General features: G+C 39.9%; 1 protein-coding gene across 2 annotated transcripts in view; it reads left to right on the plus strand.

Annotated features, from left to right (window-relative positions):
• DNAJC15 (DnaJ heat shock protein family (Hsp40) member C15) overlaps positions 1-5,627 on the plus strand; it is an 88,670-nt gene extending 83,043 nt beyond the window's left edge. For both annotated transcript variants that reach the window (XM_004054439.5, XM_063697307.1), the window contains exon 6: positions 3,617-5,627. In XM_004054439.5, coding sequence (XP_004054487.2) covers positions 3,617-3,687 — 71 coding nt within the window. In that variant the 3' untranslated portion in view covers positions 3,688-5,627. The remainder of the gene's footprint in view (positions 1-3,616) is intronic.
• The last annotated feature ends 15,156 nt before the right edge of the window (positions 5,628-20,783 follow it).

Genomic DNA, 20,783 nt, shown 5'->3' on the forward strand with positions numbered 1-20,783 from the left:
TGTCGAGACTTGCTTTATAGCCTAGCACATGATCAGTTACAGTAAATGTTCCATGTGCAGTTTAAAAAAAGATATGTTCTGCACTTGCAGGGTGGAATGTTGTATGTGTGTCAGTTAAATCAAGTTTGTTGATGTTATTTAACTTCAGTGTTCTTACTCTTTCATTTTGTCTACTTGTTTTATGCATTATTGAGAAGAGGCATCACTCACTAAAACTGTAGATTTGTGTGTTTTTCATTTTGGTTCTCTCCTTTTTTCCTTTGTATATTTTGAGGCTATCTTATTAGGTATATTCAGATTTACAATTGCTTTCTCTTACCAGTAAACTGACCCTTGTAACACTGTGAAATTGCCTGTTTTATTTTTGCATTTTACCTTAACATGTACTTTATCTCATAATTAGTATAACAATGTCAGCGTTATTTTTGATAGTGTATATTTTTTTCTATTTCTTAAAAGTATAGTCTCATAACAATATATAGCCTGCTGGATTTTTATTAATCAACTTTATTGAGATATAATTTATATAGAATAAAATGCACTCATTTAAATGCACAATTTGACAAGTTCTGGCAAATATATATGTGCATGTAACCACTAACAGTCAAGACATATACACCATTTCCATAAGCTCCAAAGGTTCCTTTTTGCCCCTTCCCATTGCCAATCCCTCCCCACAGCCTGGGCAATCACCATTCTTCTTTCTGCCATAGACTATAGATTAAACATGTCTTTTAGAGTTTCATATATATGTGGAATAGTATTATATATTCTTCTGTGTCTGGCTTCTTTGAAGGAAAAAAGCAGTGCAGAATGTTGGGCTCATCATAGTGCATTTCCGTTATCTCCAGGATCTTGGCCCTCAAGACCTGACTGACTTGGTAGCCCTCCAGTGCTTTTATACTGATGTGTTTATATTTTATTTAGCTCTTCTAGTTGGGTGTCAGTGGGAGAGTTGGTCTTAAACGTGATGGTTCACAATAGCCAGAAGCAGAAGACCTCTGGCCATATTTAGTGGTAGAAGTACAAAGATACAGAAATACTAAGGGTGAAGGTGAGTGTTCTAATTAAATGGAACCCACTGAATTCCCCCAGAAAACTGAGAGGGGTTGAAGAGTGTTTTTTTTTTATTCTTTTTCTTTTCTTTTCTTTTCTTTTCTTTTTTTTTTTGGAGATAGGGCCCCACTCTGTCATTCAGGCTGGAGTGCAGTGGTGCGATCAAGACTCACTGCAGCCTCAACCTCCTGGGCTCAAGTGATCCTCCACCTCATCCTCTCCAGTAGTTCAGACTACAGGTGTGCACCACCACACCCAACTAATTTTTTGATTTTTTGTAGAGACAGAGTCTTATGTTGCCCAGGCTGGTCTCAGACTCCTGGGCTCAAGTGATCCTCTCACCTCACCCTCCCAAAGTGCTGGGATTACAGGTGTGAGCCACTGTGTCCAGCCAAGAGTATTTTGTTTTCATTAAATTTAGGGTATGCATCCTATCCTATGTTATCAGTCAGGATTCACTGCCAGCAACTAGGTATTTTAACCAGGAGAGCATTTAGTACAGGTTACATACTGTTGGAAGATCTGAAGGAGCAAGTTCTACACTTGGCCTACAAGAATCATTCCTAAACAATTACGGAGCTACTCTGTCAGGGAAGCTGCTGCCTCACAGGCTGCCACTAGAACTGTGGGAGAAGCACAGTTGCTGCCACCACTATACCACACTCTTGCTTACTAGTAGTAATAATGATAAAGAGGTGCAGCAAGAAAGCCTTTCCCTCATTTCAGCCTTCCAAGTCCCACAAGAATGGCTCTAATTAATGGAACCTAATGTGAATCAAACACTACTTGAAGAGACTATAAGAATTGTAGTTTTGGACTGAGGAACTTTTCCAACTATTTAGAGGTAGAATGAGGGTCACAAGAACCAGTCCAAAATGTCTACCATGTACATAAATTAAAAGCCCTCTAACTTAGAGTGAGTGGTAGAGAATTCAACGTTATTCTGAATAAATTGTCATGTCATTTTTTTCTCTAACATTGCTATCAATAAGTATAATATTTAATAAGACTTTCTATCATCTGTGCCTTTGATTTTTTCCAACTGCTGAGTGAGCATAGTATGGCCTATGATTTAAATATCCATAATGCATATCAATTAAAGGTTATGTTTAAGTTCAATTAATATTTTAATATTTGCTGAGAATATCCAAGACATTGAGGACATCACCCTGATAACTCTAAGAATTTAAACAGCTTACCACATTGACATTACCTAATTCCTGATTGCTAGATTGTCTTCAAAGATAATCATGAAATCAACATATTTCATAACCAAGTGCTTTAAACTTTTTTCAGCTTTCTTTGTAACTCTTATAGCATATTCAGGGACATACTGTGATATATTCCATAAGTGTTTATAGCAATTCAGATCTTGATATGAAAATGTCAGTTGTATCCTCAAGGGCAAAGAGGTAAATATAGCTTTCTCCAGCATTGCCCTTTCTACCACAACACCATGTTTGTTGATCTATTTTCTTTGCTTTCTTTTCCCTTCATAAGCTGGGTGGTATGGTATCAATAAAAGGCCGGAAAAAAGTCAGAACAATTTACACCAATACTAGCTAGATGTTTTTTGGTTTGTTGTAAGCTACTGAGACCTTATGATATTTTCAGCAGCTATAGATGGTTTGCACTTAAGGGGAGAATACAAAATAAAAAACACAAAGAGACTGGTGAGCTGTAATATGATTGTTAGTCTAAGCATTAAACAATGGCAGTATTCAGGACTAGAAGTTAGAAGGTATATGATGTTTAGCTTTCATGTGACAGTTTGGTGCTAGTATTTTTGTATGTCAAATAGGTTCTGTTTGTGATTTACAATGATTCTGCATTTGAAATTCACCTGAATTTTCCTCTTGCTGTTTGCATTAGAAAGAATTCATTGCAAAGAACTCTAAAAAAGAACTGACTTAATTTTATTTTTTGCACTGTAAATCCAAAACTACACTCTGTAAATATTCGAATAGAATCATTTCAGAGAATAAAAAAATTTTTGACATTATTTTTATCTCTCATTAAGATTAGATCATTTATCTAGGTTTTTGGCACTGGGTAGTAGATAGTTGCCTTTTTAAACATGCATTTTATTTTTGTGACATTATAAGACTTGATTAATACTTTAAAAGACCCCTTGGATTGATTTACCTTCTTCAAAAAGATACCCGTTTTCACAGATGAATGTGTCTTTAAAAAAAAAAACAGTCATGGAAAAGACTGTTATTTTATTTGCCTAACCATCCACTTAATTTTAGAAAATTCTCTGGTCAAATACTTGAAAGGTGAATGTCTGACCAGTGCAATAGCTGAATGTTGTTCAAGTTATTCCTGATTATAACTTTCTTTCATCATTTTTCTCAGAGGTTTTTTTTTATTGTTGGATAGTTGTAGGACTTCACTAATCAAGTTTAATTTATACTGTTTTGATTTCTAGTTAGCTTATAAAATAATTTGTCAGGATTAATGTGTGAGACAATATCAAAAAAGTATTTTTATATTTTGGGGACTTTAAAGTATGTCAATGATGAAATGTATTTTAATTCATTTTTCTTTGTTCTCTGAGGTGGATCTCCTTACGTAGCAGCCAAAATAAATGAAGCAAAAGACTTGCTAGAAACAACCACCAAACATTGATGCTTAAGGACCACACTGAAGGAAAAAAAAAGAGGGGACTTCAAAAAAAAAAAAAAAAAAGCCCTGCAAAATATTGTAAAACATGGTCTTCTTAACTTTCTATATGGATTGACCACAGTCTTATCTTCCACCATTAAGCTGTATAACAATAAAATGTTAATAGTCTTGCTTTTTATTATATTTTAAAGATCTCCTTAAATTCTATAACTGATCTTTTTTCTTATTTTGTTTGTGACATTCATACATTTTTAAGATTTTTGTTATGTTCTGAATTCCCCCCTACACACACACACACACACACACACACACAAACGTGTGCAAAAAATATGATTATCAAGAATGCAATTGGGATTTGTGAGCAATGAGTAGAACTCTTATTGCTTATATTTGTACCCTCATTGTCTATTTTTTTTCAGGGAATTTGGGACTCTGCCTGTATAAGGTGTTTTAAATGTCTTGAGAACAAGCACTGGCTGATACCTCTTGGAGATATGATCTGAAATGTAATGGAATTTATTAAATGGTGTTTAGTAAAGTAGGGGTTAAGGACTTGTTAAAGAACCCCACTATCTCTGAGACCCTATAGCCAAAGCATGAGGACTTGGAGAGCTACTAAAATGATTCAGGTTTACAAAATGAGCCCTGTGAGGAAAGGTTGAGAGAAGTCTGAGGAGTTTGTATTTAATTATAGTCTTCCAGTACTGTATATTCATTCATTACTCATTCTACAAATATTTATTGACCCCTTTTGATGTGCAAGGCACTATTGTGCGTCCCCTGAGAGTTGCAAGTATGAAGCAGTCATGGATCATGAACCAAAGGAACTTATATGTAGAGGAAGGATAAATCACAAATAGTGAATACTGTTAGATACAGATGATATATTTTAAAAGTTCAAAGGAAGAAAAGAATGTGTTAAACACTGCATGAGAGGAGGAATAAGTGGCATAGAGCTGGGCTTTAGAAAAGAAAAATATTCAGATACCATATGATTGGTGAGGTGAGTAAGTGTTATTCTGAGATGAGAATTAGCAGAAATAGATATGTCAATTGGAGTGATTAGAGTGCAGGGTTTCTGGAAAGCAAGGTTTGGACAGAGTGGTCATCAAAGGCCAGCCCTGTGACTTACACTGCATTAAATTAATTTCTTAGAACATAGTCCCTGATCTTTATCACTTTACTATTCCAAAGGTGAGAGAACAGATTCAGATAGAGTGCCAGCATTATTTCCCAGTATTCATTTACAAATCTTGGGTTCATTCCAGGTAAACTGAACTACTGCATTGTTTCTATCTTAAAATACTTTTTAGATATCCTAGATGCATCTTTCAACTTCTAACATTCTGTAGTTTAGGAGTTCTCAACCTTGGCATTATTGACATGTTAGGCCAAATAATTTTTTTTGTGGGAGGTCTCTTGTGCGTTTTAGATGATTAGCAATAATCCCTGACCTGTTATCTACTAAAGACTAGTCGTTTCTCATCAGTTGTGACAACAAAAATGGTTCCAGATATTGCCAAATGCCCTTTAGAGGACAATAATCGCCCCCAGTTGAGAACCATTTCAGTAAAACTTTAATTACTATTTTTTCTTTTGGTTTATAAAATAATGATCCTGAATTAAATTGATGGAACCTTAAAGTCGATAAAATATGTTGCTTGCTTTAAAGTCCCCATACGTGTCCTACTAATTTTCTCATGCTTTAGTGTTTTCACTTTTCTCCTGTTATCCTTGTACCTAAGAATGCCATCCCAATCCCCAGATGTCCACCTGCCCAAAGTCTAGGCATAGTTGAAGGCCAAGCTAAAATGTATCCCTCTTTTTCTGGTGCATGCAGCAAAAGTAATATGAATTATCAGCTTTCTGAGAGCAGGCATTGTATCTGTCTTGTTTGGTGTTACATTGGCACCCAATAAATATTTGTTGAGTGAATGATTAAATTATCATAGCACTTTATTCTTCACATGGTACATAACTATAGGGGCTATAGCTTGGTACCTTGTGAAGCAACTCTTGGTGTAACATACCTTATTTCTCATACTAAAATGCAAGAACCTTTAGAGCAAGGATCTTGCCATTCGTCTTTGTAACCTCTTTACTCTGGAGCACTTGCATTTAGCAGGCATCATAAAGTTTTACGTACTAAGAAAATGTTGCTGTTTTCTGAATACTATGCATCAAAAAATGTTACCACTAATTTTTAAAGCTCTGCTAAGGAGTATTGGGGCACCCTCAGATGCACCTTTTAATTGATGTCATATTTTCCTAATCCATACTTTATTCATGAGAATTTGAGTCACCCCAGCATTAGCTTGGAATTTCCTTATTTCCCATTTGCTTTGCAGGTGCCTTGGAGTCAGATCTGGTTTTGAATACTATCTTCCCGTTATGTGATCTTGGGCAGTTGCTTAATTTTCTAGTCAATAACCCGTATCTATAAAATAGAGAAAATAATCCTACACACCGGGGCCTGTTGTGGGGCGGGGAGAGGGGGGAGGGATCGCATTAGGAGATATACCTAATGTAAATGACAAGTTAATGGGTGCAGCACACCAACATGGCACATGTCTACATATGTAACAAACCTGCACGTTGTGCACATGTGCCCTAGAACTTAAAGTATAATAAAAAGAAATTTTAAAAAATCCTATCGAATAAGGTTATAGTAGAGAATAAGGATGTGTAAAGCATTTAGTCACGTAAATGCTAAAAAAAATGTAATTTTTACTTCTTTCACTGCCTCATTTAATTAGTTTTATCTTTAATAATACCTTGGATTCAGGGTAAAGTTTCAGTATGTCCCAGTAATCATTTATTTTACCCTCGAATCTGCAATTTGGATAGAACATGGTGGGGACAGCTCGTCTCTATTCCTTGCAGCATTAACAGGCTGGAGGCACCACTTCTCTGGCCAGCAAAGTTGGGCCTGGTTGTTGGCTGAGAGCCTCAGTTCCTTTCTGCATAGGTTCCTCTTTACATAGGCTTCTCAACAGTACTACTAGAGCATCGTCACCATAGCAGCTGTCTTATAACAGAGAGTGGTTGGTCTGAGAGACAAAAAATGGAAGCTGCCAAATTTTTCTGGGTGTGGAAACTGTCAGGGCATCACTTGTGCCATATTCAGTTGGTCTAAGAGTTACAGAGCCTGCCTCGATTCAAAGGGAGAGGATAGAGAGGACTGAAGGAATCAGTGCTCATCTTTAATATGCAGCAGGACAGGTTTGGGATTTTTTTTTTCCCCTTGAGTCTGTGAAGGCATTACTTAAGAACAAAATCAGGCATGTATAATTGAACTACAGTTACTTGAAATATAAGCCCAGAAAGTTTCAGATAATAAATACAACTATTTTTCTGCTGTTACCCTTGTACCTAAAGATGCCATCCTAATCTGCAGATCTCCACAACTATACCTACATAGTAGAAGGTTAAAATGTATCCCTCTTTTTCTGGTGCGTCCAGCAAAAGTAATATCATGAATTATGAGCTCTCTGAGAGCAGGGATCATATCTGTCTTGTTTATTGTTGCAGTGAACAAGTACAGTTGCAGATATTCAGGAGTAATTATCTAAATGGCAGTATGCTTATAAAACTGAATTTTCACCAGCCACACCCTCCCCCAACTCCTTATCTGTAAAAAGCTTATTTGAGTGGTTACCTGTCTTCAGTAAAGATTGCGCTTGCATATTTGCTGTCATTGCATATTCTGCTTAATTAAGCTCTGTTGATATTGCAGTTTCTGTGCATACTTACATCTTAGATGCAATCTGAGGGACTAGGAAGGCCTTTTAAAAATAAAACAATTCAGATTGCAGAGAAAGTGTAAGTCAAGGACAGTTAATTCAAGGGGAACATAGAATGCTATTTAGATTTTAGTTGATGGTGCCAGTCTTCAGCGTAAAGTCAAAAGTGGAGGGAAGTTTAGTAAGGAAAAAATGTTGGGCTTGGAATACATTGTTTAGTCTTCAAAGCACTTTTTATGAAATATATTTTAGACATTCAGCAAATATTGAATACTTACTATATCAGGCAGTAAAGATATAAATTCATTCTTAAAATGTCCAACATGTTCAAACTGAAAAAAAATATGTTCTTAAACAGGAAACTTTTTCCCTCATACTTTTTAATTAACAAGACGTATAAGAGTTGCATTAATGGGCGTGCTTATGATTGATCACCCAGCAGCGTCATTAGAAATAATATATTTTATACATGTGCAGAAATCTTTCGGTTGTCCTGGGGAACCTTGAACACAGAAAAGAGCTTTTATTGATAAGGTAATTGAACACACTTGACAATTAGCTTAATATGGTTTAATATCATTTGTGGGAGAAGATGAATCAGCCAGGCTCTTTACGTCAAGAATATGAAGTTTCTCTTGACTCAACCAACTTAAGATGAGCTACGGAGACTGCAGTGAAAAGTTAAATATCCAAGTACACCAGCCAATTTCACACAGTGGAACCATGCTGTCCTCGGGCACCCTGCACCTCGCCCAACAGTCATCAACTAGATAGAGGCTCCTGGCTGCAAGGAGGATTTGATGGGAATGAGTAAATGTGTCAGCATAGTCCCTCCCTTCTAATGGAAAAGCAACCCAAAGAGCAAATCCTATTAATGGCTGGATCAGTATCATCTACTTGTCAAAAACATTCCATGAATTATGAGTCAAAATTTTATTTATGGTGGCATTACACACATTAAGAGATTAGGACTTCTGTTAGCGTAATTTATTAGCTGGAAATGTTGAGAAGGTTCTCTGGACTCATTTTTATAGGTGGAACCTAAGTGATCTGGATCATTGCCCACCAGCAAAATTGCTGGGCATGGCGGACAAAGAAAATGTTCCTTCTAATGATTTTTTATGAGCTGAGTAGCTATTGTTCCCAGCTGAGTGCTCTTTTCCTCTTTTTGTTGCTGAGCAAAAGAATTTATAAAAAGCTCTTTCTTTTGTATTAAAAACCCTGCTCAATTGAAATGCAAGTTCATTAAGTAATCTTCATTTCTCTTCCTGCCATAATAACCCTTTCCCTCTCTGTTTGATTCAACAGTATCTAGCAGTACTGGTCCAAATTTTAAGTCTGAACAGACTATATTACATAGATGTAGAGAAATACTCAATCTTCAGCATTAAGAGGGAGCTTAATTTCACACGGGTAGAATATGATCACTCAGGCTAGATGTTGGCCATAAATTTCAAATTAGTATCTCAACTTAGCGGGGGGAATCAACAGTGGCAAACTTCAATTATGACAGGATAAAAATCACATAGAGATATTGGTTCAATATGGACATCTAAACTATAATGCTAAAAGCCAATAATTAGAATAAGTTCATTTTAAGAGAAGCATTAATAATATTAGCTAACGTTTAGTACCTGTGCCAAACATTCTACCTATGTTACCTTGATTTTCATAGCTAGCTTAAGAGGTACTATTATGTATCCCCATTTTACAGGTTAAGAAACAGGCTCAGAGGAGTTTAGGATCTTTTCCAAGATTACATAGCCAGTAAGTGGTGGGACTAGGAACCAAATTCAGACTCTGAAACGCATGCTGTTTATATTATATTGCACTCATTCTAAATATGTGGGAATCAGAATGAAGGGGCTTGTATGACTTTTGGCTCATTTTTTGATGCATGTGACCTGGGATTATAAATGTGAAATTAGGTTTACGAAAGGATCCAGTGTCATTGTGCACATTGGCAAGGAGTACCTAATCTCTTTAATTCTTCCCTGGAAGCTTATGATGTCCATCCAAGTGCACATAGCAAAAGTTCTGTTGTAAAGTTTAGCAGAGTGACTTTCTTTGACTCAGAGTGATGATGGAGGAAGCTTTGATAAGATTTTATCTGAAATGTTCATGGACAAGAGCTTTCAAGGAGAACATCCAGAGCAAGGTTCTGAAGACAGCTCATGAAAGTGAAGCAGCAGACCTTGCACAAGAAATGAAGAGAGAGCTCAGTGTATTAAAGATGAAAACAAGAAGACCGAATTTATTGAAAGGAGCAGAGAGGCAATGAAAACAAGACAACTGAAATGAGGTAACTTGCAGCAATTGAAAGGGAATTTCAGTACTTTTATAGAATTTTTAAAAATTGTTTCCTGCTGTTTATTTTCAATTTTGAACAGGGTTATTTGTCCATGCCATACTTTTTTTGCCAAATTCCAAAATTGTGTATAGTTCTATAGTTGTCTGGTGGAGTCAATGGAACTTTAGTTACCAGTCTAAGAATGTGTCTTTGAGATTGTCCAGTTAATTCTCTATTTCCAGTAGCTGTAATAAATGGTGAAAAGGTTTCTGACTCCTGGAGAAAGTTTCTAACTCCTTATGACTAATATTCATAATAGACTTGTGAGTTCCTTGAACATGGATACACCTATATGCAAGAGTGTATTCCAAAGCTAACTCAGTGATCTTTCCATTTATCTATTCTTGGATTAGTGGTGCCTTTGCTCTTTCCTTCTGTAAATGTGAATAGTTAAGAGTTGACTGCAGAAGTGTTTACACTTTGGCTTCCATGCCTCTGGAATGTTTGTGCTTTGGTGGTGAGATGTGAGCCTATATTTGTATAGTCTGCATCTCTCAGCCTGCCCCAGAATGTTGTACAGTGCAGTGCTGAAGAAAGCAGCAGGTACACACAGAAATGCAGCCTTTCCTGGTTAACCCTGCTTGGATCTGAGTTACACTTTGTTTCCTGACTTCTTGGGACTTAGGTAATCAGTTTGCCTTCTACTCTATCTCATTTTGTACTCGCTTACATACTACATTCTTGTTTGGGCTTTCCTTTCTTCTTGTAAGCAGAGATTTTTAAAAATCCAATATGTGAAAATACGGATGCACTACAATTAAATAAATAAAATGCTGTTGTGTTTGTTTTGCTTTAAAATTGTAAAGGATAAACAATAAGATAGTTTTATCTATGTGGTTTTCCCAATGCAGTTAAAATAAAACCTAACCTGCTAAAATTGAATTTACACTCAATTTTTCTGTTGTATAACTCTTGAAGAACACCTCGTGTGTTATATAACTTCATCTACATTGTGAACTCTTTTATTTATTAAAAGTCTATCTTAGTCTTTCACTTTTTCTACACTTCCCTTTACTTCCTCATGAGATGCTCAGCCCAGTTGTCCCTCAGGACACAGTATCGATTGGTTCACTTTTAAAAGCAGCTATTAGAAACCCAAATCATAGACATGTGAATTTTCTCAGAAGCCATTATTGAAACTTGGATTTTTACCTCTCATACCAAAATAAAGAAGGGAAAAAATAGAAATCAGCCCAACAATACTTTTAAATTGATTTTTATATTTATGTTGTAATGCAAATACCAAAGAAAAGTGCCTAGTTCCTTGGTTTATTTACTTATATCTTGCCTCTGTTATCTTCATATCAATTTTTGGCCTTAGCACTTTTGACTGCATAAAGAACTCTAAACATAGGCAATGGTAATAGAAATGCTGACACATCTGAACTGTCAGGCCCAGAATATATTATTGAATATGACTGCACAAATGCCTGGAACCTATACTTAGCGTAAACAATAAGGCTGCTGTTTTCAACTTCCAACAGGAGGAGAGTACAGACATATGTGCCCTCTGTTTCCCCTCTCTGGCTCTTTCATTGTCTTTCCCCTATGTGTGCATGCAGGCAGGCACACATACAAACACATCCTGCCCCATGAAGTGGTCACATCTTAATATCTACTAAGGCCAGTTAGACATTCTGTGGGCCGAGTGTATGTTGCAGTTGCTTAACTGGCCTAAAGGTCTCATGATGTCATGGGCACTATCGAGTGATCTGTTTCCAAATCTGTAGAAGGAGGAGGACTGGTAGTGTTGGGCTTGCATAACATAAAGGGCCTGTCTACCATAAAACAGGAGCTTGGATTTGTTTTTTCAGGAGATGAATATGTTTTTCACAGCAGTCTAGTGAATTCAGAACAATACACAGAATCCCACAGCGAGCGTGTTCTATTTGACTCTGTTGATGGGATTTATGTATGGAACAACAATTTTCTGTATAGACATAATTGAATACATATTACCATGATCTGAAACCATGCAAGAATATGTATGGTGTGTGGGAAACCTGAAGACAGATACAACTGATGAAATTATTAGTTTACATTTTTTACTCAAAATATTTGTGAAGCAGCTATTCCCTACATATGCTCTATGTAGAAATGCAGAGACAAGTAGATGATTATAATGTGTCACCATCTCTTTTTTGGACTGATTTTTTTTTTTTTTTAAGACGGAGTTTTGCTCTTGTTGACCAGGCTGGAGGGCAATGGCACAATCTTGGCTCACCGCAACCACCACTTCCTGGGTTCAAGTGATTCTCCTGCCTCAGCCTCTCGAGTAGCTGGCATTACATGGGCTGAATTTTTAATAGAGCAGGAATGCCAAAAGGGAAGTCCCTCAGATCTGGTGTGTGGCTCAATAATGCGCTCAGTTCCATGCAGCTTCTTCCCTTAGGGCTCTGAGTAAAGTCTCTGGGGTCAGAAGGTATGAGGGTCTCTTGTATTTAATAATATCAAGGGAGTACAGTGTTTTCCCTCAAAGCCTGGCCAGCAGTTACTCTTGGAGAAAGAAGAACAATCTGGTTGACAAATGTGTCACCCATGTAAACTGACCAGAAATATCTAGAGCCATGAACACCTAGTGGGGTCAGCAATAGGTCAGGCAGTAATTGCTCAGTGCCTCATTCGCTAGTAGCAGTGGGAACTGCTGTAGTGTAAATTGGTTTTAGGGGCCAAATTGATCAACCAAAAGAGGCTTAGAGATTTTTGGTGTTTGGGTTACTGACGAGGGTTCCGACTTTCTGGATCACATGATGAAATGCATGGCAGTTGACTCTGCTATCCTCTAGGTTTTGTGTCTCCCTTCCAACCCCCATCAGCAACTGTTTCTTGTTCTTGAGGCTGCTTAGCCTAAGAACTTTTGGTCTTTGCTGTCTGGGAGTTACAAATCCACAATGGCAGTGAAAGCTTTTCTTTCTCCCTCATCCTTTGTCCTTTCCTACTTTTGGCCTTTTTTTGCTTTTGCACCAGTTACACTTGCGTCCATCTGCTAGACACCCACAGCATCAGGGTGCTTGGGAGTGGTTCCTGCTGGGCAGTTGAGGAGCTCTGGGTCCACAACCCAGCTCCCCAAGCTGCCTCACCTTGTTTTCCCCTTCTGAAATACCACTCACCTACCTGCCCACAGAGAGAGACAGTGAGACTAACGAGAAGGACATAGGGAGTAATGAGAAGAAATGCACAGCGTGTTCTGGACTCCTCGAAGAGAAGTGTTTGTTCAAGGCATTATTAATATTTTTGCAAGGCACAGTAACATTGATTTTTTCATCCAAGAACCATTTTGCATTTGCACAGAGCAGTCACTAGAGTGTTGAACCATTTTCTTTTATACATGGAGGAAGTGGCTCATCCTCGACCTAAGAGCACCAAATTTGAGTTGGCATTTTTTATTTCCAGTTCCAGGCATGAACCTTTGCTCCATTTTGCAGGTAGCTGGAAAATCTTCTGTTTGTTTAAATCCACGTTGGGTAATACTGCATCATTTTAAGTTTTCTGTCTGGAACCCGGTATAGGAATTCACCAATGCCAAGCACGGACTCTGTGCGTAGATGCCTTGTATAGGCTCCAAGCTGCAAGCCTCCCACACTGATGGATTTAAATTTTTATTTTACATCCCAGCCAATCAGGTGTCTGACTATAACTTGAAGCCAATTAGTATTTTTCACAGAGCCAGGTGCAAAGCTGCCAGGTAACATCTGCAAGTGACTTGCATTGCTCTAATGGGATCTGCATATGTTCAGCTCTGTATGAAGTTGTTTTTCACTTGACGTGAAGTCATCTTTGGTCTTGTTCTCCCTCGACTCCATTAAGCAGACACATCTACGTGTGTTGCCAATTTGATCCACTTTCAAAGGAGGATGGTGCCTAGTGTTTCTTTTCATGATCTAATATTTATGCTGATGCATCTTGGAAAACTGTATCTACCCATCCAAAGTGCTTTGAGAGGGGAGGGGAAGGGGTGTGGCAACACATGTCTCAGTTACTATCAAGGCATTTTCTGATAATACGTGGTCCAACCTAAATTATCCAATAAAGATTTACTTGAGGACTTTGTAAATTTCTTTTAAAAAATATATCTGATGGAGGCAATTTTCTTCTCAAAGAACATACCTGAGTTCCTGTAACTTTGAGGAACAAAGATGTGGGTTCTAGTCTCCTAGTTTGCAGCTAATGAGCTATGTGACTCTAGGCAGGACAGCCTTTGCTGAGCCACTTGCATAGGTGCTCACTGATGGCCATAGTACCTGTAGAAGGAGCACACCTTTCCGAGTCACACTGACCTCAGTTTGAATCCCTGACCCTCTCTGTTAGCACAGTCATCCTGTGGCAGTTTTGTAACCTCGCTTTTGGTTTCCTGACCCATGAAATGGGTATAATAATACATACCTCAGAGGGTTATTTGGAGAGTTTAATGATTTCATATAGACATGCCTGCTTAGTGCCTGTACATGATAACTTTTCAAAAACTGCTCATCTTCACAGCCTGTCTTTTTTACTCCACTGCTTTTATTTTATTTCAAGTACTATACAAATATTCCAAGTGGATTTTTAAAAGAATGGATAACTACCAGTATTTCCAACATCCTAACCTCAACTATATTCTTTTTTTCTGGGGTCTCTTCTAGTACATATTCACATAAAGCCTTAGGAACTGATCTTATAGGAAATGCCTGTAGGCAAATATGCTCATCTCTAGATTGGAAATTGAACCAAAGTATTTTACAACGACACTGTGGCTAAATAAGAAAACGTGTTTAACAGCTGAAAACGTCATCCAAGAGCATTTAGAGGAAAAAAGAAACAGTCCTTTGGCCAGGATTATGGCAAAGCAAGGTATGATAATATTAACGGCTGTTAATTACTAAGTGCCTGATATTTGTGCCAAACATTCTTTTATATTATTTCTTTCATCCTTACAGCACCCAGTTAGCTATGCATCTCTTTTCAAATAATGTTTTCAAATGCATAACAAAAAAAAAATTTCACAGGAAACCAATTAGTTTAAAACAACATTTTTTATAAAATTGAAAAACATTTGTGATATAGTAACGTATGTGCCTCATTATTAATGCATTAAATTTCAAGTTTATTTCACAAAGAAGGGGTTCAAGAGCATAAGTACTTTTCATAGAACCACATCGTCAGGAACGGTTCTGCTCCCAGGTCTTCTACCTGCATAGTCTGTCCTCTTTCCCCCTTATCTTGCTGCCTGAAGACACTTAGGGAGCTTAAGACTCTTAGCCTAAGTTGCTGAAAACTTCTCTCCTGGCTTAAAGTGAATGCTGGGTAATTTATTTAGTCTGCTCGGGGTAGTCATTCATTCCAACATGATTGTAGTCCAAGGACCTCCCTTCCTTTCAGAACATTTGTCACTTGTCACGTTGCATTTAGGACGCCAGAGGAGGCATCCAGTGAAATGAACAGGAGGCACTTTTGTGACAAATAGACTTCGGAAGCCAAAGCTGGAACTGGAAAAGACCTTGCAGATCTTCAATCCTCCTTAAGGTGCAGCCTGATGGATTTCCAGATCCGTGACATTTTTTAAACACTTGATCACAGCAAAAAGAATAAACACTGATTTAAAAGGAAGACGCCGGGCCTAGGTGTAAGAGAGAATGTTGCCATTTTTGTGTCATCTTCACAGGGAAATAGCAGATTTCATGAACTCAGACTTTGGAGAAAGGCTAATGTGGATTTAAATTCCGGGTCATATACTTACTTGTGTGGCTTTGGACAATTTACTGTAAAATGGAGGTATATCACCTACTTCACAGGATTACTGTGAGAATGAAATAAAAGTGATGCGTGTAACACATTGACACATGGCTGGCGCTCCGTAAATGTGTGCACAGTACAATTCCTTTCACTAAACCAGTGATCCTCTGCTTTGCCTGTTTCTTAGAATCCCCTGTGTAGCTTTTACAAGTTCTAATGCCCAGACAGCACCCCGGACCATCAGACTTTCTGGGGTGGGAGCCAGGCAATAGTATTTCTCCATATCCAGCCAACGTTGAGCATCCCTGGACTAGATGCAGGCTGAGTGAGGCCCAGGCACAGAGGGCAGCCTGTCTGCAAGGGCTCTGCAGGAACACAGCTCCGGAGGGCAGCAGGGGTCAGGGCCTGGGGCAGCGGGTGGACCTCTCAGCTCACTCCAAGAGCTGCAGGCAGGGCCATCCCCAGGGCCTAACTGAGGGCAAATCACTCTGAGGGCTTTTCTTCTGCCACAGCACTTTTATATAAGCGAAACAGAACAAAAGGGCAGCCTGGAGAAGGATTATGATCAAAGCAGGCAGCTTAAAGAGTGATGGTAAGGAAAGGGGGAAGGAGACAGCCAAACGGGGTGGTGAGAACCAGCCTGCACCCGCACATCTGACAGCGAAGGCTCTCTGACTTTCAGTGCAACTGTCCAAAGTGATCGTCTCTTTCACCCGCTCAGAAGTCAAGGACTGGGAGACTCATTACTTTGAACAGAGTTTCCCCGAATCATTATTGGGAAGTTCAAGTGTGGTCCCAGGATCAGCAGTGCAGCATCATCGGAGAGCTGGTCAGAAATGCAGAATGTTAGACCCTGCCACAGACCTGCTGAGTCAGAATCTCGAGTGGTGGAGCCTAGGAATACGCATTTTAACAAATTCACAAGTGAGCATGATTGAGAAGCACTACTGTGTATAGTGAAAATAGAGCAAACTTTAGGGGCAAACAGCACTTTTGAGTTTGAGCCCTGGCTCTTTCACTTACTGTGTGATCTTTGAAAGGTTGCTTAACTCCTCTGAACTCGTGTTTCCTCATTTGTAAATTGGGGATACAAAGATTTACCTTAATAATGGAGTCCAAGGAAATTGTGAATGAAATAGAGGGGGGTCTTTGGACTTGGATTGGAAAAAAAATCATTTTTGTTTTTCACAAATTTCTAACTAAAATTCAGCATTTTCTTTTATTATGAATGTCAGCAACATTTGTTAGCAGCCTGTGACTTTGTCACCAGAACAAGCCACACATATTTCTTTTTCTATTTCTTTCTTTTTTTTTTTTTGAGACGGAGTCTCGCTCTGTCGCCCAGGCTGGAGTGCAGCGGCACAATCTCGGCTCACTGCAAGCTCTGCCTCCCGGGTTCACGCCATTCTCCTGCCTCAGCCTCCCGAGTAGCTGGGACTGCAGGCGCCCGCCACCACGCCTGGCTAATTTTTTGTATTTTTAGTAGAGACGGGGTTTCACCGTGTTAGCCAGGATGGTGTCGATCTCCTGACCTTGTGATTCGCCCGCCTCGACCTCCCAAAGTGCTGGGATTACAGGCATGAGCCACTGTGCCCCTATATTACATTACAGTTGTTACAGATAACTCCAAATATCATTTGTATTCATCCAGTTCAAAATTACAATTGCTTTTAAACTTGCCGCTAGATATTTAATGCATTAGTAATGAGGCACATACACCATGATATCACAAATGTTTTTTAATTTTATAAAAACTGCATTTTGAATTAATTGGTTTCCTTTATAATTTTTTTATATGTAGTTGAAAACATTATTTGACGAGAGGTCCATAGACTCATGGCACAAAACACTTTCAAAAGCCCTCCCTGCCTGGAAAGTTGTGATGATTCAGTGATGGAATCAAATGTGTCCAACACTTTTTAGTGATTCAAATAACAGTGCCCTGATTGTCCTCCCCAACATTGTCATGTCTTGCTTTGTCCTAAGCCTGGGCCAAAGATTCTCTAGACTTTCCTGGGGGTGTGTGAGAATACACACTGTCTGGTCAACTTTCCCTGCAGGCATTTCTCTGGCTAATCCTGGTTTTATGGAATGAGAGCTGTTGTGTGTTGAGTGCCTGCTCTTTGCTAGATTGGTGAAGTATGCTGCCTTGAATCACATGGCCAGTTAAGTGGGAAAGCTGGTGGGTGGTCTCCATGCTGCCATGTATATTCCTGGGTGGAGCTAAGTCCAGTTGTTGGCGGACAGACTAAGGACTCCTGCATCCTCCCAGTACAAGAAGATGACAGAAGGGCTATCAGTGAAATCACTAAGCACCTACAATCTCTTAGTTCTTGTACATTCAATAAGCATTAATTAAGCACTTACTATGTGCCTGGCCCTATGCTAGTCACTGGGATACGCAGCTGGATCAGCCGTGAGCCTTGGCTCTAAGAAGACTCTATGGGCCCTGGGAGCAGAGAAAGGTATCCCCTAAACCAGTGGGGCAAGAGGAGGGGACTGAAACAAGGTTCCCCTGAGCAGGTGGTTAATTTGTCAAATTGGCTGGGCACTGTAATGCCCAGGTGTTTGGTCAAACATTATTCTGGATGTTTCTGTGGGGTGTTTTTGGATGAGATTAACATTCTAATGGGAGGACTTTAAGTAAAGCAGATTGCCCGCCATAATGTGGGTGGGCCTTATCCAGTCAGTCAAAGACTTTCATAGGACAAATACTGACCTCCTCCAAGCAAGAAGGAATTCTGCCAGCAGACAGCCTTCCGACTTCAGCTGCAGCGTGACTTCTTCCCTAGGTCTTCAGCCTGGTGACCCACCTGGCAGATTTTCAACTTTCCAGCCTCTATAACCTCCTGAACAAATCTCTTAAAATGGATCTCCCCTTCTATCTGCACCTCCCATTGATTCTGTTTCTCTGGAGTGCCCTAATACAAAGTCCAACTGGCTATATTCATTTGTGATTATGCTCCTATGTTCTTTACTTTTTATTTGATTATGTCTCATTACACAGTTCCTGTCCTGGGGCTCTGGGCCCCTGAGGGATTTTCATTTTATTACATAGACCCCTTGTGACAATGGTGTATCTGGGCTAATGTAACCAGTGCTGTTTCATTGGGCACAGACTATTTGGGGTGCACTGGGAAGCATGCATGTAGGAGGGAAAAGGGAAGACATTTATTAGTGCCCACTGAGTGCCAGGCCCTGTGCATTTTACACTAATTTCAACCTCTAATACTCGGTATACAACAAGGTAAACAGAATTATTCCCATTGCACAGACAAAGAAACTGAGGTCTGGAAAGGGTAAGTGACTTGTCTGAGCACACCCAGCTAATAAGAAGAATCAAAGATGGCACCCAAATCTCAGGATCTGCCTGACACCCAAGACACCCGAGGCCAGGCTCTTTAAAACATAAAATGCTGTTTCACACAAAAGGTGCCAGGCCAAGGGAAGAGGAGCCCCTTCTCAGGACAGTTGTGGTTCCATAGTCCATTAAACCTTCCCACCACCAAGGGGCCCTGCAGCCACCCCAACCCCTCCCACGAGAGATCCTCTGCACCTTGCTTGAAGCTCATCAGGAAGGTCACCAAATTGTAAAACAAAGGAATCCTTCAGTCTCAGGAGGATCTTTGAAACACCGCACCTCAATCCTTGGCCCCAGAGCCTAGGATCCACCCAGGGCTCCAGGGCCTCAGGCATTTGGCCCATCAAGTGCTGCTTGACTCCTCTGTATCTCACCCCATTGGGACCCTGGCATTTTGCTCAGCTGATGAGGATATCATGTCGGGCAGCAGTGCAGCTCTTGTGCAGCCCGGGAGATTGCATCTATTGCTTGTTTCCTTATCTGTGTGCTCTTTCATTCTATCAGACAAGGAAATTAAATTGGTCTGGCACCATTTGCTCTCTAGAAAGCTACTTTGGCTGCTAAATCCACCAAAGGGGGTGGATTTATTTGGGTGTTTCTTTCCTAAGTGAGTGAACAGGCCTTTTCAGAGCCGCCCACAATTAACTGAAAGGCCCGAGCTGCTGTGCCAGGCCCACCTGTCGTGGGGATGGAAGCCAAATGGGGCAGATGGGATCGAAGCGGGGCCAGAAAAATAGCCTCTTAATTTAGCACCAGAGTCCTCTCCCACTCTGCTCCAGCCCCCCTACAACTGGAAAAATGTGGAAGGCACAAATATGAGTCAGAGAAAACCATCCAGGAACCTGGGTGTTAAAACCCCACCTCCAGACTGCAGCAGGGAATGTTAGGAAAAAAGGGCTGAAAACCGAACATCAATATTGGTTTTGCTCCTGATGCCTGGAAGGGTCTCCCTTGCCTTGTCCTCTTCATGAATGAGCATTCACCTCTTCATCCTCCAAAGGGGGCCCTCGCAGTTTTCCGCAGCCTCCGCGTCCCCATGTCCCCAGGCAGAGAGCCCACTGGCCCTTTTGCATCTCCGGCATGTTGAAATGACCTGTTGGCATACTTACGGGCTGATATTATTATGGTTTTTTTTTTTTGATTTGCCCCAAAAAGGAGCTGAGGTGGATTACAAACTTACAACTGAACTTTAAAATAAATCACTCACTTGAAAGTTGGTGGCAAGATCAGGGCAAAAGGAAATAAGAAAAATTTATGTAAAATATTTACTCTGGGGTCTTCTTGGTGGGCCATGGCTTTGGCTCTCAGCTTTCCAGCAGCCAACCCGAAGCTGGTGCGTATCAGTTCCTTGATTCACGCTGTTCACAGCTGGTCAGGCAAGGCACGGCTTTTCCAGTTCTGAGGCCTAAGAGGAACTTTGCTCATAGTTTCTTGTAAAAAGGACCCTGTGAGGGGTCACGAACGGTGTCCTCAACATGTCATGGACATTGTCCTTAGGTAGACATATGTTTCATGGGGCTGTGTATCATATAACATCCTTTCTGTCCGCCTATGGCACCACATCACCATGCCCTTCGGGGAAGGCAGTTCTACAGGGTGGCCAATACAATGGGACTTGGCTGTAGTTTCCTGTTAGCCTGCCTAGATTCACAATAGGCTTTCCGGAATCTAGAGGATTCAGGATGCAGTTCTCGCTTGCCTCAATGGAGACTTGAATGAGTTTATGCAGTAGTCATGAATGAATATTCATTCTTACCATCGCTGCTGAGCATCTGAGCCCGCTCCTTGGCTTTGTGGAATTCCCTGAGCTAAGGCAGATCTTGCCTCCCATTTTAGAGGCTGAAAGTGGCAGCTACTTGCTTTTCTAGCCTCCTTTGCAGCTAGCAGGTGGCCAGATGGCCCAGTCACCACCAAACAGACACATCGCCCCCAA

Source organism: Gorilla gorilla, chromosome 14 (assembly GCF_029281585.2).
Source record: "Gorilla gorilla gorilla isolate KB3781 chromosome 14, NHGRI_mGorGor1-v2.1_pri, whole genome shotgun sequence".
Classification (NCBI taxonomy): Eukaryota; Metazoa; Chordata; class Mammalia; order Primates; family Hominidae; genus Gorilla; species Gorilla gorilla.